General features: G+C 35.1%; 1 protein-coding gene across 2 annotated transcripts in view; it reads left to right on the plus strand.

Annotated features, from left to right (window-relative positions):
- Nucleotides 1-27,301, plus strand: part of LOC124640194 (hypoxia-inducible factor 1-alpha-like) — a 78,627-nt gene that overhangs the window by 23,816 nt on the left and 27,510 nt on the right. For both annotated transcript variants that reach the window (XM_047177861.1, XM_047177860.1), the window contains exons 3-6: nt 791-963; nt 6,174-6,344; nt 9,381-9,610; nt 11,596-11,702. In XM_047177861.1, the coding sequence (XP_047033817.1) occupies nt 791-963; nt 6,174-6,344; nt 9,381-9,610; nt 11,596-11,702 (681 nt within the window). The remainder of the gene's footprint in view (nt 1-790; nt 964-6,173; nt 6,345-9,380; nt 9,611-11,595; nt 11,703-27,301) is intronic.

A 27,301-nucleotide genomic window follows, 5' to 3' on the forward strand; every position in this document is an offset into this window, starting at 1 on the left:
ATCGATCTCATGCTGATATCGATCGGAACAAAATGAGTCATTCTTATATTACGTCATTCGTTTTTCCTATGGGATTATCCGGAATAATATCCCTTGGTCCTTGGTATTATTTCTAAACAATTTTAATAAATAGAATCCATAATTGGGAAAACCATGCTGATCATTGTTTTTCGCTAGTTGCTAGGAACGTGAAATATTTTCTGAGCAACCAAAGTCTCTAAAACTTTTTATTGCCTGAAATGTATCCAGAAATAAGCGGAGCGTTAACTCTGTTTCTATTAACGTCCTCCATCCAAATTCTAGCAGTTTGTTGGTAGATGCAAAATTATTTAAATATGCAAATATAGCTTATTCATCATCCAGCATGTGCGGAATATGACAGTTTTAAGTAAATTGCAGCTCGACCATGCATGAACGTGATTTATAAACGTTGGAATTGTAGCTACAGCTGCATTGCAAACGTCCAATTTGTCCTTTAATTGATAAGGACCGAATGACGCTGCTGGTGCTGTTTGCAAACAAGGCTATTTCAATTTAAATATTGTGAAAACTCGGTCAAATAAAGCTGAAATGCTCCCATACAAGCGAATATCATAATGAGAAAAAGGTTGCTCCCAAAATTCTTTTGCTTTTTTTATTTGAAAATAAAACAACGTATCCATCGATAACCAAAGAGTATGCAAACTCCCCCACTTTGTAAACTATTCCTATTGAACGACTTAGACTACCCTAGAAATCTACAACATAATAACCACAACACAATATGACTAATCTTGTATCCCCTTTACAGTTCCTGAGTCGGAATCTGAACACCCCAAGATGCAGAACCCTGAAGGTATGGAGGAGGTGTCCACCGAACTGTCGTACATGAAGGCTTTGGACGGATTCGTACTGGTGCTGTCTCAGCAAGGAGACATTGTGTACTGCAGCGAAAACATTGCTGACCATCTGGGCGTTTCTCAGGTAAGAAAATCTTTGGTTATTCGATTCAGCAAAAAAGAGCCCAGACCAGAAAGTTACAGACATTGTATGAGATTTACAAGTAATATCAGGGCGAAAGATATTTATTTCTTCATTTTTCCATATTCCTGCAACGTCTCAAAAACATATTTGTTGCGTCCACATTTTTCAATCCAATTCATAATGTATGTAATCCAATTCTAAATTGTTGTAAGATTTCCCAGATACAAAGCATTTCAGAATCAGCTGATAGGATAAAACTGTTAATATTAGGAAACTGTATAACATACAAGACGTTGATATCAGATAAGGTAGTCGTAAGCTCTCTTGACCTTATTAAAGGTGCCGAAATTTTCGGTACTTTACATCGAAGAGGCGGTATTGAGCTATCTATACCAATTAGATAGTCTACTAGGTTTTAAAAAGATTTTATTTGCAGTTACTACATAGATATTCCCCATGTACACTTACCGTCCGTAATTTCAATCAACTCAAATTTTTCTGCTCTCAGGTCTATTAACGTTTCGCTAGAAGAAAAACAACATTTGAGTGTCTAATATTAAATGGGCCACAAATAATAATACTTCACAATTGAAAAATCTAATAATGTGTTATAGGATACTAATAATAAAATTATCATCTGTAAAGGAAAAATACATAAGGAAATCGGTACCTATAAATATTATAAGCGTGACGGCACGTGCCGCTAACCAATTTAATTAAATAAGTAGAAGTTATAAATTAAGTGGCGCTAACTAACGCGTCTATGTAATATCTATATACATATAGTCTATACCTATAGACATATATAGTACGCCTACATAATATAGAGTACATACAATATTCTATTTTAGAGTTCGGTAGGAAAGCCTACTCGCCTCTGCGGTCTTTAAAATAAATTCTTTTAAAAGTCAATATCAAAAGGGTAATTAATTGAAAAAGCAGGATTTGACCGCGATTCTATTAGTAGCAAACTGAACGAAATTATAGTTCGGCCATTCAGAGAATGCGTTCCTGACACGTCGCGATTGAACTGACGACGTAACTTTGCAATGGCGTTGCAGTTACGATAAAAATATTTTTGCTGGTTGTTTACCGTTTTAACAATTGAGGAGCATTAAAACAACATTATTATATCAATAATCAATGAATGTAGTTACGTCGTCAGTTCAATCGCGACGTGTCAGGAACGCATTCTCTGAATGGCCGAACTATAGAATCTGTTTATTTTCTAGTCTATTTCTGGTGGTGGTGATTCTAAAACTTTTTAGGTAATATATCACAAACATCAAAAAGTCTTATTTTTCTGGGTTGCTTGCGTAGCTTCAGATTACACTTGTGTATCTGAAAAAGTAATTTGCACTGATCTTATCACTGTGTTATCTATTTCAAAATCACAATATACATAAAAACAAATTAGATATAATCATAATAATATTGCGTCATGATGAAAATTATTATTAACTATCTATGTTATGTTATTACCGGGTTGCCCGGGTTAACTGGGTTGAGGAGGTCAGATAGGCAATCGCTCCTTGTAAAGCACTGGTACTTAGCTGCATTCTGATAGACTGGAAGCCGACCCCAACATAGCTGGGAAAAGGCTCGGCAGATGTTTTAATTTCATGTGTTATTATTATTGTGTACCCACCTTACGCCTTACGAGATTTTGTCACTTTAAAACATAGTAATTTCTCTAACGTTATTTAAATTATGTAAGTCTTTATCAAAGATCACATAATTTTTATAACCCTTTATACTATTTACTACAATTTGACGTCAATGCAAAATCGTACGATTCACGATACATTTTTAAGTAAGCACAGTGCCAATGCGATAATCATAGATAATATTTTCCTTGACTAAAAGCTATATCATCATGACGTGACAAATTTTTGTGATTTTTCAAAAATGCTATAAAATTAAAAAAAGCTGCATATAGTAATTTCGATTGTGTGAGGTTTTTGTAGCTGACTGTACATTAGTGAACATATGTATTTTTTTTAATATGGTTTCGTCCGCAATCGAACCCACATAGAAGATCAAATGATTCAAATCGAGAACTGACTTTTTAAACCTTTTCAAAAATGATTGAAAGTGCTTCTCGCAATTAGGCTTATATAGTTTAACGAATTTGATTAAAGCGCTTAAATTGGATTGATCGTAATATCGTTAATCAAAGTATTTTGAGGGTTTTCCCTATAGCGGCTTCTATTTATTCTCATGATCTATCCCTTTTCTCATGAAGTGAATGAAACGCTCAAAATATTAGGTACAGTTTTGAATTTATCTTAGATTTTGTTTCGTTTAAGTATGAGGAAAATTCCGTTTTCTTGAGATTAGGCATAATTCTCCAGACATGGATAAGCTTCGTATGATTCTTATCTGTCTTGAGAGGAGAGGACATTTGTAGAATATTTTTGTTACTTTGTCTGAATACACAATGCAGCTTTTGGAAAATCGACACTATTTATAACTCAGTGTGGCTCATTTTTAACCGACTTCCCAAAAAGGAGGAGGTTATCAATTCGGCCGGTATATTTTTTTTTTTTTTTTTTTTTCTATGTATGTACATCGATTACTCCGAGGTTTATAGACCGATTTACGTGATTCTTTTTTTGTTCGACTCGGAATAGCTGCCAGTTGGTCCCATAGTCATCAGGTCAGGATCTGATGATGGAAACCCTGAGAAATCGAGGGCAACCTTCGAAAGTTGTAGGCATACATAGGGTAAAAACTTGACACTCAGGTGTACGCCTAAAAGCACTATTCAACAGTGAAGATTTGGAGCTGATCTGATGATGGAAACCAGAGAGGGTCGAGGGAACTCGACAACTGAATATGTAAACTACCTCGTGTTTGGGCTTAAATTATTTGTATTGACAAGACCTTTGCAACAGTCAAGGTTTGGAGCTGACCTGATGATGGAGACCAGAGAAAGTCGAGGGAACTCGACAACTGAATATGTAAAATACCTCGTATTTGGACTTATATTCTTTGTATTGATGAGAACTTCCCACTTGTATGGATAGTGACAACTATTCGTATCACTGAAAAGCTTTAAATAAAAAACTTTTTTACAAAAAAATTAAACCGACTTCCCGAGACACTAAAAAGCAAAAAAAAAAACTATTTTTAGGTGCATCGGCCTAGAAGTCGGTGGCAAAATTAACTTAGTAACATCCATAAGACACCGACTTCTAGGCCGATGCACCTAAAAATAGTTTTTTTTTTTGCTTTTTAGTGTCTCGGGAAGTCGGTTTAATTTTTTTGTAAAAAAGTTTTTTATCCCAAGTAATTGTGTCCGTATTTGGAGCTGTTGTTTAAAAACAAAAGCAAGGTTCCTACATATTGACGTTGTGCTTTTATTTAATAGAAACAACAAAGGCTAGTCAAGCAACCAATGTCATGGTTCAAATGGCTGCCTTACAAACTCGTTCAACCTGTTTGGTTAAAGCTGCCATTTGTATTTGTCTCAGAAGCATTTTAATCCCAACGTCGAGTTCTATACCTAACTGATAAATCGTTTTGTTGCTTTTGTTGTGACACTGACGTAAAAGGTAATCTATACTAATAGAATAAAGAATTCTTTTTTGTTTCTTTGCACCCTTAAGGCTTCGAACCCACTGAACTGATTTGAAAATTATTACACAGTTGGAAAGCTGCACTCTTCCGGAGTAACATAGGCGTACGCATTTTATCCCGGTATTGGTAGTATTGCCCAAGGAACGCGAGTGAAACCGAAGGCAAACAAGGCTACTAAAACTGAGCTACTAACCGAAGGCTAGTAAAAGATATACATAGGTACGATGCGATGAGCATCCGTGTCGCTTGTTAATTCGAAAAACAGGTGTGGCATCGTATTTTCCCAAATGGGTATGACGAGATAAACAATTACGTCTATGTGTAATCATTAACATCATCATTAAAGGATTAAAACATTCCTCATTTCATGCACAGATTATTTTATTTTCAATATTAATCAATACGCAACTTATATCCGCAAACAAGTAGTGTTATCTGTCTTATCAGACGTAATATTTCAGTTGAATAACAGCCCTTAAGGTCTTAGTCATAAGGGTTTTAATGTCTAGAGTGTAGAAGCACATGGTCTTACACGAGTGTTCACTAGAGACGCGCGGGCGCATGTAGGTCGACGAACGTTCGACGTCATTTCAGGCGCGCGAATGGAAGATTTTATATGTATGTGTTCTGTGTTATAATAATGTCGGGACACTGTTATAATAATGTGTGTACTTGACACTTAAATTGGTTCAGTAGCTTTGGCATAAAATCGCGACTGACAAACATAGTAGCTTCTCCTTTTACATTGAATTAGAGATGAACTTTGTGCTAAATGTTATTGCATCTCTAGTGCGTTTTAACATCTGTGTAGCTTCAACCCGCATAGTACAATTATAACATGTAGCAGGAATCCGAAGTAGCATTTCCAGACATAATATTTAGGTGCATTCCTAGGCTTACCTACTAATTGCGGATTTCAATAACCTGTGTATCTGTTTATGTGCTTTGTAGAGATGGAATTTTGTCAAATTAATGTCAAATTCCAATGTCTAGTAAGAAAATCTACAGAAAGACAGAACTGAAATCTGCTCCGAAACGATGACAACTCTATTCAAAACTAGTATGATAACTTTTTCTAATCGTAAAACAATTTTCTGTATAATATACGCATTTTACACTAAATTAGCATACAATTACATTTTCTGATGACGCAGAGGCGCCTAGATTAATACGCATGGCGACGAAGCGTCAAGACATTCATTCTTAGAAATTAGCTGTTTGTTTTCAATTTGTTGGCAAGCGTTTTTTATAAGGAAATAGGGGCTTTTTGGTCAAAAGGCTATGCTGTTGCATTGTTGGACAAAATTCTGTTACCTGAATTATAGTAGGTATGGCCAATGCTGCCTGCTGTAATTATGTTTTTTTTGTAAAAAATATTTGACACTGACACTGACACTTTTCCAAAAAACAAAAGTTTCAGTTTTATTTATTTTTTACATAGTAGATATACTACAATACTTACTTATAACCTCATCTTTATTGTAATTTTTGATAGCGTTAGCTGTGGATAGCGTTATTTCTTTTGTCTTTGAGTATATTCAGCTATCAATAGCTAACTCGCGTTTGACTTCTGGAAATCTGTAAATAAGTCAATAAAACTCAAAAAATATTACATCTCTTAACTTCAGATGGAGATAATGGGCCAGAGCGTCTTCGAGTTCAGCCACCCTTGCGACCACGACGAAATTCGCGAGGCTCTGCGTTCCACCAGCTCGGGCCGTCGTGACCTGCTGCTGCGCCTCAAGTGTACCCTGACTAGCAAGGGGAGGAATGTGCACCTTAAATCTGCTTCGTATAAGGTATGAATTCCATTGGTAATAAATTAGTAAGTCTCTCAGCTAAGCGAAGAGATGATAAGTGTCTGACTGATCAGAAAATGTACCCAGGTGTCCTCGGTAGATTAATTCAGGATAGATGTAAATAGACTGTCACTCCTTATAGCACTTACTAAATGTTTTAAGTTCCATTGTGAGATTCATCAACAATTGTAAAATAAAACAGCAAATTATGTCTCTATTATGTATTGTAGAACATCAAAAATACGAAATAATTAGAAAATAGTATGTCACTGTTTATTTTTCTGCTGATGAGCATCCCAATATCTAAGCTAGATATAAAGCTTCAAGATGTTTAACTGGCATTGTTGTTAGCATACACTATTCTAATCAAATGCGTTACACCATAGATGGTTTAAAAATAAATACATTGCAAAAATGGCGTCTACCCTTTCACGACACCATAAACCTTGGGTTGTAGACGTCATTACATTTATATTGATGAGTCATTCATACTTATTGTCATAACGAGGTTTTATATGGACCGTCTAGCCCATTATTTTAATCCTCATTATAATTGTATATTACGAAATCAATTAGTGTTATGCGCTTATGGTTAAACTGTACAATAAATTTTGATTTGGTTTAGAGTACAGGATGTTTTTGACATCTATAAATACAAGGACAACAGCTCGCTTGTTAATTAATAAGTATATAAAATACCATTAATTTTAATGTGGAATTACAAGTTTATTGCAAAATCATCGCTCATGTAATGTTGTTATTATTGTGGTCATTAAATATCTATAAACTTCAGCCATATAAATGTCACGTTATAAACTATGTGAAATCATTTTAAATTAGACCAAAGCTATGAAAAATTATAAGGGCTAACTGAGGCAACAAATTGAAAATTTCTTCAGAAAAATAGTAATAGTAGGGTGTAAGACATTTGTGTATACCTTAGAGTAAAATGAAATGAATTGGAATAACATGTTAAAGATACGATCAAACGAAAGGCAGAATATTGTAGAGACAAAATCTTCCCGAATTGAGATAACGGTAATTATAAAAAAATAGCATGTATCTCTATAGATTGAAAAATATTGTGTAATGCTAATTGGGTAACCAGTTCTCGAATTCTTAATGTAGAATTGATGAAGTTTGATAAACCTTGAACTCTGTCAAAAATATTGTGTCCAAGGAAATAAAAATATATTACTTCCTAATGTATTATAATAATCTCCTGATGTTATAAAGGTAAAAGTTTTGAAGAAATATACTTTTGCAAAATAAGAAAAAATATTTTCACCTTCAAACAATATTATTTAACAAATAAAATACAATAAGTTCAAGTAAATATGACATAACTCATACATGAGTATCTATTTAGCAAATTGCAATAATTTGTGACTGTCTTTCAAGTCATTTAATTTTTCCGTTGCATATAAGTATACACACGGACTTCTAAATGAAGGCCAATTATACAATTATTTTAGAAATACATACCTACAGTTTTTCTAAGAAAAATTCTAAAGAAATGTCTGAATAGGTTCGAGTTTAAAAGCATGTTTTGCTTGGCTGTGTTCGATGTAGCATAAAATAATTATTACAACAACGACAAGGATCAATTTTATTATGCGCTTTATTAGTTTTAATCTGTAGACATAATATAAGATGAATTTTAGGTGTTTGTTTGTGTAAACATTTATTACATAAACCTAAGTGCCTATAGTTACGATCGGCATCATTTACACAATTCTCACGAAAATCAGCCCTGAATATTTTCTTTCTGAAATGTACGTAAAATTGCCACTTAGTAGATTCGTAAACTGTAGATTAGTACTCAGAAGTCATTGACACGAACACAATACTATCGTACGATACAATCCTATGCTGGGTTGCATAATTACGTAACTTATTTACGCATTAGTAAATTACCCACTAATGTGAAAAGCATTCCTCATGTATTACTCATTTTAGTTGCCAACGTTACTGCATTTAAGTTTTATTAGACGGGTAATATATTGTAGTTAGGTTTGAAAATTACCTTTATTGCGGGAAATTAAATATTTAATATCGGACCATTATGAGTAATTACATCTGCATACATCTGAAATGTTATTTTTTTTGTTTTAGTAATTTTCCTGTCCATGTTTCATGCTTCTGAATGTACTTATCATTTTTTTAAATTTAAGAGCTTATTAACACAATAAAGCACAATATAAATTGTGATAACGAATGGGCATTTCAAAATAGGTATCCAAAGCCAAGAATGAATCAAGAGTTGAATTTAAGGGATCATTGAGGTAAAGGATCCCATTATTAGATATTGAAGAATCTTGGTCTAAACAGAGATAACTCTTACTTAATAAAAGTACCAACTTTCTCTTAATAACTGTAGTTCTTATAACCTTGCCAACGAGTGTAATATGCCTATATTGATTTAACCTAGAAGCAAGCTAAGGTTAGGTAATCATTTATACCGTACATTTTGACAAACATTTGGCAATGGACCAGAACTTATCGAAACTTTCTAGAAGGTTGAGAAGTTAATCATATTGTAAATATTACAAACGTTAAATTACACGTAAATTCATGATCATCAATCAATATTGCAGAATGTATTTTCTATGGTTTTATCACGGAAAACAAGCATTTAATAAATAAGTCCTGTTTCCACCTGTGGAACCATTGTTACTGCTTTATTACCAGCTTCACCGCATATAAAATTGGGCATAAGGATTGACTGGGAAAAACTTAGGTTGGCAGAAGCCTTTTTATATACCTAAAACAAAGCAACCACCGGGTTACTACAGAGGGCGCTCAAATCAGTTGCCACCTCGTGATTCAAGTAAAAAGTGTGCAAAACATTTAATCATAGTAATAATAGTTGCTTTTCAATGCTTCGCCCGTGTCTCAAGGTAACTTCTTCCCAAACCAGGATACAATTTGACTCACAGACGACATGGCTGTCAATTGGTATCTAAAACTTCACAAAAACTCTTTACAATTTATTTTAGAATAAACGATGAAATAAATATATTTTCTTGTACACAGGTGATCCACATAACTGGTCACATGCTGATGCCTGGTGACGACAAAGCCGAACGCAACAACAATGAAGACAAAAAGCCTGACGCTGATGATAAGAAGGCTACCAGGAATGGAACCCTGGTAGCTGTGGGCAGACCCATCCCGCACCCATCTAACATCGAGATACCGTTGGACAGCAAGACTTTCCTGTCCAAACACAGCTTGGATATGAAGTTCACTTATGTTGATGAGGCGTGAGTATATTTCACTATTTTTGTATATAATGTTGGCAGGCCCTCTGCGGGACTGTTCAAAAGAGTTACCGCGGCCCTGGTACACAAAAAGTTCAAGAAGAATCATGGTCGGTTTTAGTCAGTAAAAGTCTGACTTGCTGTACCAACATCAGGAGGGATCATCTGATGATCACCAAAAAAGGTGTTATATAGCTGTTTGACTGTATAGCTATTTGGTGCGATAGTTGACGTTGCTATTAGTAATGTAGGCAGTTCTGTTCCTTATGGGTACTTGACCCTAAACTCAAATGAGTATCGGGGCGTTCTCCTTGAGCGTAAAAAATCCGAAGGAACGAGAACTCTAGATCTAATTGTAAAGTAAATAAAAACAAAGGCTGAAAAGTGTGAAAGTGACGAAGCTAGCGTCTATTTAGTATGTAGTTCTAAAATTTTGAATTAATACTGACTTCTACAAGACGATAGGCATAGGCAACACGTTTCTTTTCTGTCTTCCTAAAATGAGTGGTCCATTTCATGAGGGTCGATTTCAGTCCATTTTCAGCTATCAACTTCAGAAGACTTGCAATCAAAGTAACAAGCCAATGCGAAAAAGCTCATTGAACTTTGAGACTGTATTAAACATAGCGGTATAATTCTCGTACAATTAATAGATTAGAAATGAGTCGATCGGTTGAAGTAGGTATACTTTTTAAACGTCAAAAATAATGATAGTGATGTGACACGTTTTTTCGCTGTATTTATGTCGACAATATAAATAGTTTATGAAATAGGAAATAACCTGCCCAAATATCGCTTATAAGATTTGCATAATTTTACCCGACCGAATAAGGAGATAGCCTATGTTTTTCGCGCGTATGAGTGATTTGTCTTTGCATTAAAAAATAACAAATCATATATCTTGCGGACAACACGTGTAAGCTTATGTTTACGAAGCTAAAAATGTGATCCTGGACACACGTCAGGTTACGGTCAGATTTCACCCCAGAACCAAACATAGTGCTAGTTCTAATTTTAACGCGTTCCAAAAGATGGCGCTGTTACCAACTCCGTTATCCTCAGTATTACCTGACCGAATTTAGGTTGCGCGTCGCCTATTGTGTTCTAGTATTTACGACGCGCAACTTAACCCAGCCGTGTAATATCAACAAAAATATCACCTTCAAATGTATTTTGTAGGTTAAACATGAAGCTATTTCGCGGTTTTGTACACAGTCCGCGATAAACTGACGTGGAAATAGTTTGATGCTCGAGTAGCTCCTTGTTTCTATGTGTGGTGATGTGTACCAGTTTTTGTGATAACAAATAATGTGTTTGTGTTCAAAATAGTTCGTAATTTGTGTGTTTCTGGTTCTGGATTCTGTGAGAATGGCGGGATATTTGAACTTAACAGCTGTAAGTAGTATTTGGGAAGGATACGTTGATGTTAAAGCTTGATATTGTTAGGGATTGGTGTTTTGGATTCGTTTAGATGATGAAATATTGGGTATGTGCAAAGGACGACGATGGGAGTGGCGGTAGGTCATTCAAGGTTATCTATGTAGGTACCGGCAAGCTATACCAGCATGGGTTTTGCAGGTCACATTGGGGGTGACCTTTGGAACTTTATGGCTTCCTGTGGCCTAATTTTAAAGATGTGTGAACTATTCGTCGTTTGTTATCATTAAACGAGTTTGTGGATCACCTCAGTTTGAATGTTAGGATAATATAAAAGTTTTAATCTAATTGATTTAAGTAAATCTAAATATTAATAAAATATTCTTGTACCGGTATGCTCATCTCAATATTATTCCTGGCAGTTATTTCCAGTATTTACTAATATTTTGCAACATTTTGATATAATTATGAAATATGGCTAAAAAAAATGTATTTTAATGTAAAACTGCAGATGTGTATTTAAGAGCCCATTTCAACGCGTATATATTTAAATCTAAAAATAAACATCGTTTAATTAAGCAAGTGATAATATTCCGACGAATTTGTTCCAGGTTGGTGAACACGCTCGGCTTCGAACCCGAAGAACTGGTTGGCCGTTCAGTGTACGAGTATCATCATGCAGCCGACACCGGCTCGTTGGTCCAGCAGTTCAAATCACGTAAGTAATAAATCAATTAGAAAAAAAAACAAAAGCTTAAAAACTTTTTACTTAATCCAAATTTAAAACAGCGCCCTCTGTTAGAGACGCGAGTAATGCAACGCCAACGTGCTTGTGACGTAGTTTCGTATTGTATCAACAGATGGCAGCACTTGGTCTAAAAAAGTTTTCTTTCAAGTTTTCTTAGCATTTTAGATGTTTTTTCATAATGGTTGTTTTCGCATAATCTGCATAGAACAAATTGTTTAACTAATTTTAAGGACCCAGATTGGGAAGGGGTTAGACCTTATTGAGACACCTAACACTTTTTGAACATAGATTTTATGTGTTGTGTTTGTACTCGATATTAGTGAAAAATTGTCTTCGGCACAAGATAATAAATCAGTAATTCAGTAGCCTACCTACTGTCCCTATATTTCTATGAACACGTTGTAACATGTGTACTGAAAAGATACCAATCTTTATCGTTTATCTTGTAATTATTCCTATTTTCGATCAAATGGCCGCGATACTATGATAACTACGATAAGAAACTTCTATTCTGTAGACGTCATAATCGTATGTTTTAGTGCGTATGTAATTGCATAGTTAATTTAATTAACCGGATAAGGATCATAGATATCTAGATGTTATAAAAACATCCATATTTTATCTGTACTTTTATGAATATAATAAATGGATGGTCCTTTATTACGGCATTAGAGTTAGTGCCTCTTTACATACACCATAACTGCGTAAATACTTTTCTAAAATATTTTTCCTCTATATTTTTATATCGACTTCAAAAAACAGAGGTTTTCGTTAGAAACATTTATTATTTTTTACATAATGTTTTGTAATGTAATTAAGAAGTGGGTATACTTTTTAACCGACTTCCCAAAAAGGAGGAGGTTATCAATTCGGCCGGTATATTTTTTTTTTTTTTTTTTTCTATGTATGTACATCGATTACTCCGAGGTTTATGGACCGATTTACGTGATTCTTTTTTTGTTCGACTCGGAATAGCTGCCAGTTGGTCCCATAGTCATCAGGTCAGGATCTGATGATGGAAACCCTGAGAAATCGAGGGCAACCTTCGAAAGTTGTAGACATACGTAGGGTAAAAACTTGATACTCAGGTGTACGCCTAAAAGCACTATTCAACAGTGAAGATTTGGAGCTGATCTGATGATGAAAACCAGAGAGGGTCGAGGGAACTCGACAGCTGAATATGTAAATTACCTCGTGTTTGGGCTTAAATTATTTGTATTGACAAGACCTTTGCAACAGTGAAGGTTTGAAGCTGACCTGATGATGGAGACCAGAGAAAGTCGAGGGAACTCGACAACTGAATATGTAAAATACCTCGTATTTGGACTTATATTCTTTGTATTGATGAGAACTTCCCACTTGTATGGATAGTGACAACTATACGCAGCGGCGGCCCTAGCCATTGCGAGGCTACGTGCGGCAGGTCTATGCGAGGCCCTTTGTCCTACGTGAAAAGTATGTGTTGCGATAGTAAGCTGGTGTTTTGATTTAGCTAAACGTCATGTTTGAGGAGAAATGCTCAAGTTAAACAAATTAATAAAATTTAATTTTACTACAGTTTATATTTAAAGAATCACAAAATTAACAAATATTAAAATGATCTGATGCTTGCGACTTCTCTTAAGACTAAAATCTTTAATTAAAGCAGAATAATGGAATGTATGTGCAACGTCATTTTCGATCGAAAGAATAGCAATTGCTGAAAGGCGATCTTGTGTCATCGAATTCCTTAAACATGTTTTAATAATTTTAAGCTTCGAAAAACTGCTTTTTCGACATGAATATTTTATTATTCGAATTCTCAAGACTATTTCGGTAGTGGGATAAATTTCAGTTAAATTATTTTCTAATATATATTTCAGCACCGAGATAATATTCAGCTCTTCGTATAACTGATTCAGGGCCGTCTCTAGCTCATGTAGCGTTCGGGTGCCATCATGACAAAAGCGCCCCCTATGTATTGAAAGATTGTGACTTGAGTAGTTCGAACGTCGTAAATAAGAAGGTTCATACGGAAACTAGGAGTTGCTTTCTTGTTAATAAAAGGACTTAAAAGCGGCGCTACCGTCTAGGTTCAGTTAAAAAAGGATCGATGAAAAAATAAATCAAGTAAAATTTTGAACTTTGGGTCACTAAAGCACCTAAACTTGTATAAGAAACAACAGTGCAAGGTGAAGTCGCGAGCGTAGCGAGCGCGAAAATTTTGAGGTTTGGGTCACTGAAACACCTAAACTTGTATAACAAATAGCAGCGGAAGGTGAAGCCGCGAGCGTAGCGAGCCCGAAAATTTTGAGGTTTGAGTCACTGAAGCACCTAAACTTGTATAAGAAACAACAGTGCAAGGTGAAGTCGCGAGCGTAGCGAGCGCGAAAATTTTGAGGTTTGGTTCACTGAAACACCTAAACTTGTATAACAAACAGCAGCGGAAGGTGAAGCCGCGAGCGTAGCGAGCGCGAAAATTTTGATGTTTGGGTCACTGAAACACCTAAACTTGTATAAGAAACAACAGTGGAAGGTGAAGTCGCGAGCGTAGCGAGCGCGAAAATTTTGAGGTTTGGGTCACTGAAACACCTAAACTTGTATAAGAAACAACAGTGGAAGGTGAAGTCGCGAGCGTAGCGAGCGCGAAAATCGTAGTTTTGGGACATAGAACTACTCTAATCAAGTTAGAAGGAAAGGTACTGCGAAGTGAACAGTCGCGAGCGTAGCGAGCGCGAATTTTTTAAATTGTTTGTTTAAGGACTCTCAAATTAAACTCGGAATTAAGCACAAATAAAAAGAATTCGTGACTGGATCGAGAGCCAGTGGTTTTTGTTACTTTGGTGCCAACTTTTTGTTAAATTGAGGACTCAAAAAGTAAACGCAGAATGAATTAGAAGTAAAGAAAAAATGCACATTTTTTTTCTTGGACCAGATTTATATTTTTTAATATTTTTTTTTTTTTTATATTAGTGTGGGTTGTAGCGCGAGGCCCCCCCAAGCGCGAGGCCCTGTGCGATGGCACAGTTCGCACACCCCTAGGGCCGCCACTGACTATACGTATCACTGAAAAGCTTTAAATAAAAAACTTTTTTACAAAAAAATTAAACCGACTTCCCAAAACACTAAAAAGCAAAAAAAAACTATTTTTAGGTGCATCGGCCTAGAAGTCGGTGGCAAAATTAACTTAGTAACATCCATTAGACACCGAATTCTAGGCCGATGCACCTAAAAATAGTTTTTTTTTGCTTTTTTTGCAGCTTATTATTGCACGCTAGGTGCTATGTAATTTAGTCCCGCAGATTAAGTTTCATCGTCAAAAAGAGTTCTTAAGTTCCTTATTTATTTTTCTTTTCATAAATTTTAAATTTAGATGTAGGTATCCGTGAAACAAATTAATATAAATAACCGAATTGAGAATCTCTTCTTTTTGAAAGTCAGTTAAAAATAAATTAAGAAACCTTAAGCCCACTATCAAGTACAAGTTTTTGAACAAAAACCAATAAAAGTAATGTCAGTTGTAATTCTGAGTAGCAGTTTCGACAAATTGTTCAGTCGAACTGGATGTGTGCTCGAACCAGACTTTGAACCTGTTTGAGATGTGTCTTACATGGTGTGATGTAACTTCCGAACCTTTATTCTGTTTTATATTTATTGCAAGCCAGTTTACTAAATTGTGAATTCAAATGGATTGAGATTTAAGTAGAATCCTGTATTTAAGAATTTTCTTAGTAAAACTGTTGTAGATAGTTCTGTGTTTTGATTTTTTTACTTCAACTTTAGCTAGGATAAAGAAAAGCATTTAATCATATCTGCTAAGATAAGTCCCGTTGTAGATACTTTAAGACTTTTTACACTGAAACTTCTAGTAGTCATCTCATGGGCATACCTGCCAATCTATCATAGTCCTATTATAATATTAATTGCACTTTATCATTGATGACAATGATGATAGTATAGTGTATAGGATATATACTAGTTGAGAACTCATTTTCCCATTGATTTTCTTACACTGTAAGTACCTAACTGTATACCTACATGAAGCAATTAGGTGCCTAGTACGTCTTGCACGTGCTGATGATTAAGCCGTTAAGACGAGGAAATGACAGTCGCCTGACGGCTCGGTTATATATGTTTTATGATCAGCAAACCGTTGTGTAGCCGGTATTGTTTTATGTCATGTAAGGACACATTGCTTTCCAAATTGGTAAGGAATTATGGGCCTAAAGGCATTCTTTAATTTGTGACCTTCGAGTTTTAGGAATCCAATTTAGAGAATAGGTATGATGTGGTAAATGTTAGATATCCTCCTTGATTTTTAGGCACACTTCTTCGAAGTTAGTTCACATAAATTTTTGAGCTCAAGTACCTACAGGTAGGTACTTAACGAATTTTATAGGACACGTGCCTTCTTCATAAACATACATTAAATCTTGACCGTGAAAGCAAGTCTATTTTCAAAGTATAACTAAAACTATCGCCAAGATCTAAAAGATGAAATAATAATAATTTGTTACGGTCTCCAACGGGAGTCTGTAATGGTGCATTCAAACGAGACGTTATCGTAAAGCCGCGCATTGAATATTTATGATCGGCCATCTTGCTAGCACTAGCGTGCAGCGGAACGTCATTTTTAAACGTCACAAATAGAGAATTGATAAATGAGGTGATATCACTAAAGGGAGTGTATTCTAAAATGTTAAGGCGAGGAAGTGGTCAACAATAATTCCATAACCGGCACGCGCATCTAAGGCGCCAAAAGGGGTCGGAGCGTCTGAGCGGGGCGAGGATAACAATACGCGCGCTAGCTTATAACTAAAAGTCGTAAGCGACAAAATGGTTTTGTAATTTTAATATTTAGAAATGATAATTTAATAAAAATTCCTACTACAATTTTAAAGAGTATGTATATACTCAACTACTAAAAAAGTTAAGAGGCTTAAATCGGTCCCGTTTGCCCATAATATGTGAATCTCTTTTTAAAAAGAGGTATGTTTGATATATTTTTCTCTGTTATAAAAGTTACCTAATCATGTTTCTACAACTAACAAAATAAGGTTTATATCATGAACTTTCAGGTAACCAAGTTGTATTTTGATCCGTTTTGTATTTACTGAGAAAAATTGACATCCTTGGCGCCAAAAATTCCAATTCGTCCTCTTAAATGCGTTATAAATAATATTATAATTATGCATTCATATAAACAAATAATGTCTGCACCAATGATGCCTTTTCATGTTGACTTGAAACTGGCACCTTTATGAAACCTAAAAACAATGTATCATTAATTATAACATTTACCATCTTACTTAAGTTTCTCTTAGGAGTAAAAATATATTACCTTAACATAGTTTCGCTTTCTAAGAACTGAAATTCAATATTGTTAAATATTTTTCAAAGAATATTAAATGTGTCAAGTCATCGAATTGTTGGAATTCCTCAATAAAGTACTAACTGCGTGCTAAGTGAAAGGTTTTGCAATAACATCGATTAAGGTAAACACAACTTGCTTTTCAATTGTTTATGACAAATATTACGTTGTGAAATACCTGTATTATTTATTGTACTTAGCAACCTCAAAACAAATACTTAGTTTTTCCTCCACACGTTTTCCTTAGATCATTATTTGCCTGTACATATATCTTACCTACAAGCATTGTTTTACTATAAAAACAGTTTACATTACGGTCACGTCAACAGTCAACGCTTAAAAGTCGTATATTTTAATAAATTGAATAAGTAATTGTGTTGCTAAGCGGGTAGGATATTGTTTTGTAACGTTAACTCGGTCGGCAAAATTTAATTTCATACGTTTCAGGAGACCCAAGGGCGCGGTAACGTTTTGAGGGATTTTATATAACTTTGCTTTGTTCAATTAATTGCCGAGTGATTTTTGACTTAGGTATAAGTTCTAATGAACTTTGAAACTTTTAAATAATCTGTTTTTGTTAGCAAGTTCCCTTATAATCATTAGGTTAATCGAACAATAGACATTATAATTTTCCTTAATGTACAAAAATATATATACAAACCGACCACCTTTACCACAGAGTTGTCTACAAATAACACCTGTTACAAAACATACTATTCTTAAGTTATGCAAATAAAAAATCGTTCTTACGTTAGCATTTCTAATTCGGAACGTACACTATTATGCTTATAAAATACCTATCTGTTTTTTTACGTAAATAGAATCGTGTTTGAGAATTCGGCTTCAGCACGTGTGATGAAGGGGGAAATAAAAATACATTTTTATTTGGGCCGGCTATGGTTGACACTGACGAAGGTCGCCTGACTGACCTAGGCCGTGTTTAGAAGCTGATAATGAGGTTATACGATATATTTGCCAATTTAAAATAGTTCATCGGGCCATAATAAGTGGGCGGAAAATTGCTACTCAGCTTGTTTGCGTCCGAGCTGCATTTGTTTTTTAGATGAGAATCTGTCTGTGAATTCGTCTTTGCAATTCTTTGGCGAGTCTTTGACGCTTGACCGCAACTGCGACCACATGAACATTATTCTTGTACTATCCTATAATTCAGTTTTTCATGTTTAGATATAGAATAAAACATCTTGAAAAGCAGTCTTCCAGCTGCCCGAATTAAACCCCTCAATGTAGAAACAATTGTCAAAGTAACTGTAGTCCCAGCTTTGCCAGAAGTTTGGTTTTATGGAGCCGTTCAGAAAGCACTCAAGACAGTTTCTGACTTTGATAAAGTGATAGCATTTCCAAGGGTCTTAAATGTCAATTAGCGCAGCTATTATTTTGCAAGCGGCACGTGGGGGGTCACGGACGTTCGTCAAGTATTCGCGCCTCGGTAACAGCTGATCAATACTGATAATTTAAATAAACTGGTAGCTATCACGCCACTCACACGACTGCTGCGCGTGATAGATAATAACCCACCTACAACGTCGTACGTGTTCCGTGTAAACACCTAAACAAATAATCATAAAAAACTAACAACCAGTAATTGCCAAAATAAAACTGAGTCTTATCCAATTGAACGCTTGTAAATCTTAGCCCATCCTTTAAGTGGACAATAACAAAATGATCCTAGATAAGTCCCCCTCCGGTTGAACTCCCAGTCACATGATGTAGTTGAAATAAACGTTTTATGACGACACACATATCTGGATCGCTCGCCAACGTTTGTTTATTACAAGATGCAAAACTCCGAATCGAAAACACCTCACGTTTCATCATGCATGGAGTTTTTAACGTACATCGTAAATCATTGCGAATTCTAGTTTCATCTGGTTTATTGTTACTTAGTACTATCAAGTAATATACTGATAAGCGAACAATGGGCCGATTATAATGCAATAGTTACATGTTCACGTTTCGATCACGAGTCACGATTCTACGTATAATTATTAGGCCATGAACTTGTGAACTGAATCATTTCAGTCATTTATCCTTTTCATTGGCGCATCTGCCAACTTTCACCTTTATAGTTTTATGTAACGTGCCTAATAATATAAAGCACGTGCTTTTCTGTGTTTGCATTCCAATGTTAATAAAGATGAAAGGGAAGGTACACACGTGCATAACATTTGAAAATAGCAGTCATTCCATTCTGATTCAAAAGATCACAGATGGTGACGGATATCGGGAACGTGCGTAAATTAACAAGCATTGCCTTGGCTCAATTGCCCCTTTTGTACATGTAATTGCTAGCAAATGGTATTGATTAGCCTGAAGGTAACAACAACCAAGATGTTACAAATATTATTCTTTGAAAAACACTTCCGCTATTTAATTTTGGCAAGTCAATCAGCAACACGCCAACGTGAACACACAATCCAGGAAACCAGTTTAGTTTTGCGTAATTTTTTTGTCCACACCACAACACGAGAATTGGCATACAGCTGAAGTCAGCCAAAAACATCTTTAGAATCAAACCACCAGACCTTCGGGCATCTATGAGAGGTCGAGGCGGCGGTAAAAATATCATTCACACGTAACATATACATCATGAAAACTTGCCACTAAACAATAGCGTGATAAGGAAGGAATTTGCAAAGAAGCGGAATACATTAACTTTCACGTTGACCACTGATGTAATAGATAATGTAGTGCTTAGAATTAAAATATTTAAAGTCCAGCTTTACTCAGTATTCTGCCAATGTTCCAGGTTGGCATTTCCAATAATTCTAATCTCCAGAACTCGGAGGCGCCTTCTTTACGAGGATTTTTAATAATGGTCGGCAAATATTTGATTTATCATTATATTCTATTTGGAGACCGAAATCTGGACATATGATTTTCTATAGAGCATTTTAATTATTCCATTTCAATGCCAGTTCAATTGGTAATGTCTTTTACCATTTGTTTCTATTGTATCGCAGGGCTTTTAATATGTTGTATAACGTGACCAGGCGTACAAATACCGCATTATCCCACGTACACTGTTACGCCAGGATTATTCAAATCAGCAGATTCCTGTCCCATTCCATAAAGTATAAATTTTGTATGACCAACCTTTTCTAAAATAATCGATTCTCATAATGATCTTCAAAATTAATTCGATTGTCTGGTAAAATTTGGAAATATCAATGATAAAGGAGCGTATGCAAATGATGTCGTTAAGGAAAATAATAGACAAGACTAAATCTACAATAATCAATTCAAATTAATTCACGCCGAGAACTGGCTATATCTTCTCTATAATAATAGATCATATCATTTGAAATCTCGTTTGGCGTTGTGGATCCAGAGGACAATGTAAATTGCAGCCCTAACATCCTTTACAAGTGAACCATCGACCCATGAAATTGTCAGGCCGCATTGAAAAGGTTTTAGATGGAATTGGATGTATTACAGTACACGACATGCACCGTAGATTCACAACGAATTCCAGAGAGTTTAGAAACGGGAGCAATACCTTATTAACTAACAATCTAACCGCAAGGTTTCATCTACTTTATGATCTAACAGCTCTGAAATGTTAATTCGGTTAAAGTTTCACTCTAGGCAAAACAACACAATATATTTTGATTTTATTGCTATCCTCAGTTGATATCAGATATCTGGCTTCTGGCGACTATTTGGCAGTTTCTCATTTCAGTTCAGAACGAGATAACAAGCGGCAGCAAATTTTACGAGTGTCCAGAATTGTTGTGTGTCGCCCCGGGAATATTTACGTCCGACCGCCACTCACTGGATTTTTCTAGATCTTGGATAGTTTACGACTTCAGAGAGATCATGTTATTTTACTGCAGAATAGACCCGCCAGAATGACGTCTTATTTATAAAATCTATATTGCTACGAACTACAATTCCAGATATTCGCGTCCTTTAAATTATATCGCCAAGGGGCATTCACCTTCCAGAATACACGCGCCTTTATAAATCATATTTTAATTTCTCGCGAACAGTTCGTTGGTTTATGTTTTAACAACTCTCTAATCGCGATCTGTATTGTTTCTTAACGTTTATAGCTAGGAGAAACGAGTATTGCGGTCAGCTATACCGCATTACATCGCGACAATTACGGTTTTCTGGAACTCATTCGATTTTATTGTATTCTAGCTAGCTGCCAACCTATATTGTTGGTTCCGTTAAGCATTTTCCCCGATAACTACTTAATGTAGGGATGGGAAATTCGCCATTCTAAGAATACTTGGAATTTGCAATTTTTAATTCATCTCGTTAACTTAATTTATTACTGCCGTTGCGTTTAGAAGTTATTACATTGCCCTCAATTACCTCATTTTTATTCAACTCATTCAACGTTGATTAATTTAATTGCTCATAAAGCTTGGTTAGTTGTGACATATTCATAAACTGATAAACATTCCTTGAATTAGACAGAATTTCTCATCGTAGCCACTTTTTGTTGTATAATTTAATATTCCTAATTGAGAATTTAGCAAAACCTCAAATGGTTTTGTTTACGCAGGCATTCCAAATGTCTGGAGTGATAGATTTATGTGCGTACACAATCTTCAGGATTGTCGGTCGTCAAGGTTGCGTGATATGTCTCGGCACCATGTTGTTAGGTTTATTAACTCCTATCTGCTTCTTTCCCAAGAAATAAACATAAAGCAGTCGCAAATATGAATGGTTTTTCTTTATCGTCAGTTAAGTTTATTGTGTGATTGTAATTGTCGATAATTGTATTAAGTATTTTGCTGCCATCAGCTATTTCTTTATCTTTTGTCAGTTTAATAGCCTGATGTTTCGTGAAATATATTGCCAGTAAGTAGTAACCTACTCACTTGTCCAACCACGACGAGGACCACAATTGACGGACATGAAATTTTTCAATCTACTCCATGGTAGGTAACTTGCTCATGCAAATTTTGCAAACCATAATGAAAACTGTCTGCATACGTCGGTAAAAACAACATAAAACGAAATCAGATATGGACTAGCTGAGCTCATGAATAATATAATGCAGAGGTACCCACTGAAATTTTCATTACTTCACTCATTCTCGGAGCATTGACTCTTGTCTCAGGTTTATTTTCCTGTCCCACTTAGGAAACTGAGCAGAATACTCTCTGTACCCATATTATTAAGTTAATTCGCTCCGGGAGCAAAAATGTTTTTACAGCATTATTCAACCTCAATTCTCTGTATACTTTTTAGTGCTTTTTAATGAAGAACTTTGTCATTGGCTTTATGTGCGCAATAACATGTCCTTTATAATATTTTATGTCAGAAACAATTTTTATGTAGTTACCTACTTAGGCTTTGTCGTGACTGTCATCGTAAACCTAATTTTCAGAAATTTAATTCAATAGCAATAACTGTCACTATTCTATAATTAATTAAAGAAGGTATGGCTGAAGAGATTAATGTCGTTAATTAAATAAGTTGTGTTTTGAAAACCTGGTGAAGGTTGTTAAAACAAACTGACCCTGTCACTAGTAATAAAGTTATCTTTCACGGAAACGGTGACTGCTACCACGCTCGATAATCTCTTAACATAATCTCGCAAACATTTTTGTTTTCATACATTGATACGTGTTTTCTATTGATATTAAACTATGAGACGGTGATAACAAGGTTAATGTTCCGGATACATTAGCACCTCCGTGTTACTTACGTGTGATTATCTGTATAATAAACACAAATATTGATATTATTATCTCTTATATTAACTTTGATACTAATAATGATTCCGAAACTCTCACGGCTGTTCCTACCTTAGTTACAGTAACAGTTATCAAATAATGAAACATAATCTCTATCGTTGAATCATTGCCTGCTATTAACTTACAATGGGAGTGTTCTACGACTGCGTATTTCATTAGCTAATCGCTTACTAACGGCTGATAAGCACGTATTACTAAACCCTTTAGATAACCTGTAACTGGGTTCCTATGCAAATAAGCTACCCTCTGTTACACTTCCTGGTGAGAGTCCATCTTGATTAAATCAGTTTTACACGATCAGCATCCATAAATTAAAACTGACGTATTTATTAAATCACTTGCGTAGATATCGTTCTTGTTAGTAACTTCAGTGTTTACGTTTACATTTATTCCTGTAACATTTATTTTTAGCCAAAAATACAAACAGATTTATATCAACACTATTTTGATTGAAATGATGATTATTTCATGTAGCCTGATCGTATTAGAGAGTGTTTCAGTGTTAATGCCATTGGAAGCCACACGCGCATTAGCTACATCAGTAATCCCTCTATATAGAACCGTATTGACTGATTGAATAGTCTGCTTCGATTAATTGTTAAAGGTATATAACGCGTTAATAACGTTAGATTTTACTGGAAATTAGCTTAGTCATAAAATAATACCACTCCACAAAATCTGGGAATAATGGCGTCTCTGTCATAAAACTTAAGCATCTACACTGTAGGTCCTTAGTATACTTAGCTAAACGTATTCGCTTCACAGAAACAGCAAAACCTCTAGTCAAAGCGTCACTATCAGGCGAGCTCGCATTACACGGCCCTTGGTTCGACGACCCTGGTCTGGTATTCGCAATTTATAGCTCCATCGGAGTTCGTCGCTCTATCTTTTGTACCAACTCCTCCCTTTTTTCGAATCGGCATTTCTTGAAACAATTAAATGGCACTTAACAGTCGATACTTCAACAAGAGGTCCTTTATCTTTTTTCTCCAATCCGAGTTCGTGTTTTTGCAATAAAAGTTTCACTTCCACTATTAAAGTTTAATGGGCGTTCCTGCGATCTAAAAGGTAATTCATGTTACGGAATCCTATAATATATCTTATGGGCCAATAAAGATTTTTGAAGACCAAAGTACTTCAATGAATTCCCTCTCAGTGGTGGCACCTTCTCAGTGGTGTAAAAAATATAGTCTAGGTACTTCAAATATATAAAGTATGCCGACCTAAGTAAATATTTGGACTAGTTTTAAGACATTCTGGAAAGTTATGTTTGCTCAGGACGAAGTTTGCGTGTGTAAGTGTTTGCTATTACAGGTACCTACATTGGCTTAGAAGGCTACCTTTTATCCAGTTCAGACGTTCAATTATTCTGAGTGAATAAAAATGTTCTCCTAGCTATATTTGAAGTGCATTGCCATGTTTATTGTAAGGCCTTAACGTCTCCATTTAGCAGTTTCATAGACTTCGCTTTAATGTCCCTTTTCATAAAACGTTTTATTCCAACTTTGTACAACCATTTGACTTAGTACCACCGTATTACTGTCCACGTTTTGACGAACTTATTTGGCATCGTTCATAGGCCGTAGCTCCAATAGCCTGCATTAGATAGAGGACATTGCAACAATTTGTGATTGTTAATTATATCATGCACTTAAATTTCGGTTGCAATAAAATTTATTCCTTTGTTTTTACAAGAGCTGTTGCTAACTGGATTACTGGCGTTAGTCCAACTATTTTGTTTTCAACCGAACATGCGAATATTAGCATGCATTGGCGTACGTTTTTAATTAAACGCATCTACTTCGATTCATTCAAGTCACCGCAAATCAATTCGTTCACTTATTAAATTGGTTTCTTGAGCTGTTACTATGCTCCATTGAAAATAAAAGTTATCTATAAAAATATTTGACTTCAATACTTAATTACTCATAGCACAGTTCACTGAAATAAATATCTTATCTCGTACGTGAAGTAAAGTGTATTAAGTATTACAAAATTTCTTTCGCGATAAGGCAATCAGCCGTTGCTCTTTTATCTGTCTGAATATTTCGCGTGACTCCTTTTCTTTTGGGGTTAAGTCTGTGAAGCACGCTATATCCGTTTCTACTAACACATTCCTGACCGAAATGGTTTTCTTGTATCCCCAGTGTGGACTCCACTTTATATGTATTGGAAATTGGATGTTCCTTTGAATCTACGCTGTAGAGCTGTCTTTTTAGATGGCACTCTTAGTGGCTAATATTTTAGTAATAAGTTTTATTTAATTCCTTGAATTATGGTTTCGTTCACACATTAATCTTTTTGACTTAACCAAGCTAAAGTTAATTCCCTGGATTGTACAGTGGGGACCAATTCATATTCTACTAAGAGTTACACATGTGTAGTTTAAAACTTTGCCACAAGTGTCTCGCGTAATATTCAAATCATAAAATGAATCCTGAAAAACCATAACGGCATCTGCTATTTATGTTGGCCCCACATCCTTCCACAGACTGAAGCTGGTTTTCCCATTTATACAAAACACATCCCGCGTACTCAAAACAACTTTAAATATCTCTGAAACTATTTCTGTCTCAAAAATGTTTGCTTGTCTTTTATGTGGTACATTACATCGAGTATGGCATGCCATATATTCGCAAGTACGAATCGTTCGTGGTTGCATAAATAAAAGTGTGGCAGACGGTAGACAAAAGTATGCATAGTCTTGCATACGTAACGGAGTAGCTTCGCGCGTCAGTAAATGCGAAAGCTCTGTTAAATTAAAGGATAGCTCGAGAAAATTACATTACTTGGAATTGTTTGGACTTGAAGCAATTTGTGGCAATTGTCTCAGATTTGGAGTAAAATATAAACCACATTTCAAATTCAGTCTTCTAAATATTCCCAAAGGATATGCATTTATTAATTCATATTCGGTCTCTGGAATTCTGATACTTAATTTTGAGGTCAAGTCTTAGTGAGAAGATATTACCCATGCTTAGAAAGCTTACGATCAATAAATTCCACATTTTAATGCACCCTTCGTGATATTAAACGAACTATTAATCAGTGTTCTCTAGTTTTATCATCCACATCCTCGAAAAAATGTTCGGCTCAATATCACAAAGAGAGAATTAACTGGACCCAAGAGAAATGCCTTTATTACGATCCTTGCTCGTTGTGTCGATGCTATTAATCTTTATTAGTCTCACTGCATGGGACCAAATGCCGAATATTGAACGATCTCGAAGAAATATTCTATCTTGTTATATCGAACCCGTGTGTACATAAGAAGCAGTGTTGACGTAAATCGAAGGTAAAATCGCTTAAAAGGGTTTCGTGTTGTATGAGAAAGCGGAGCCTGGTATCGAGGTCATGTCTAAGATAAATGACTGAAGTAATATCGTAATTTTGTCACTCGAGTATCGGTAAACAATCGATTGTTCATCTTATTACAGCATAAAGCAATTTATTAGACTATTTTGGTGCTGAGTTAAACAGATATTGTTTTCTTTGGACGCAAACTGTTTATGTTGTCGTGCTGGAATGTATGTTCCAGCCAGATTACTAGAATAATTTGTGGAAACCTACATTACGTAATGTACTTCTTACTATGATAAAACTCCCCCACTGTATTAACCTCCATACATAAACTAGTCCTTTTAGACACGGTAAATCTCCAGATTTATCACTGGAATCCATGTTTTATTCATATTTGTATCCTGTAATTCAATACCAATTTATGACCTGTTATCAATGCCCAATTGGTGCGCGAACACCGATTTTATTCAATTTAAAACGTAATTGGCAGAATCACATGATACTAGTTCCCCCGAGCGTTCTTCTGGCGTCCATATGAATATCTGCAACAAAGTTATTTTCGCTTCTTATATCATCGAATGTGTAATTCTGAAGATATTTCGCGTGCTTTAATTTTTTATCATAAATTCTTCCTTTTCTTTTGTTCTTGTTTACTTTTACATCTAGCTTTGTGTTGTGTGGTCTTAAATTGCGTTCCTTTCGTATATTTTTTTCTGTTATAACATTTTATTTTTCGTTTGTTACTTCTGGTCTTATGTTTTTTTTTTTTTTGTATTTTTGCTTGTTACGTATTTACTAATAAGTTGTGTTCTTTCTTCTTTTTAGAGTAACATTAATATTTTTTTTTTTGATAACTCAATCCCACCAAAAACATTAAATGTAAAAAAAAGCCAATCCTCTACGCAATTCCTCCACCGTAAAAAGTTTTGAGATCGCATAGAAGCCAAGTCCTGTTCTACTTTATTTGTAATAATAAATCAATATTTTGTGACTATATCAATAGTTTCGTTCACTTTACAATAATATTGACTTGGCCGTGAGCACAATAAACTGCAAATATAATACAGCATATCTTGGAGAGGTGAAAGTCAAACATGAAGTTTAATATCACAGAATTAAATACTTTTAGTTTATTCAATTGTTACTAAATGACCGACAGTCAGTTTCATCCAACATCAATGAAC

This window comes from Helicoverpa zea, chromosome 20 (genome assembly GCF_022581195.2).
Source record: "Helicoverpa zea isolate HzStark_Cry1AcR chromosome 20, ilHelZeax1.1, whole genome shotgun sequence".
Classification (NCBI taxonomy): Eukaryota; Metazoa; Arthropoda; class Insecta; order Lepidoptera; family Noctuidae; genus Helicoverpa; species Helicoverpa zea.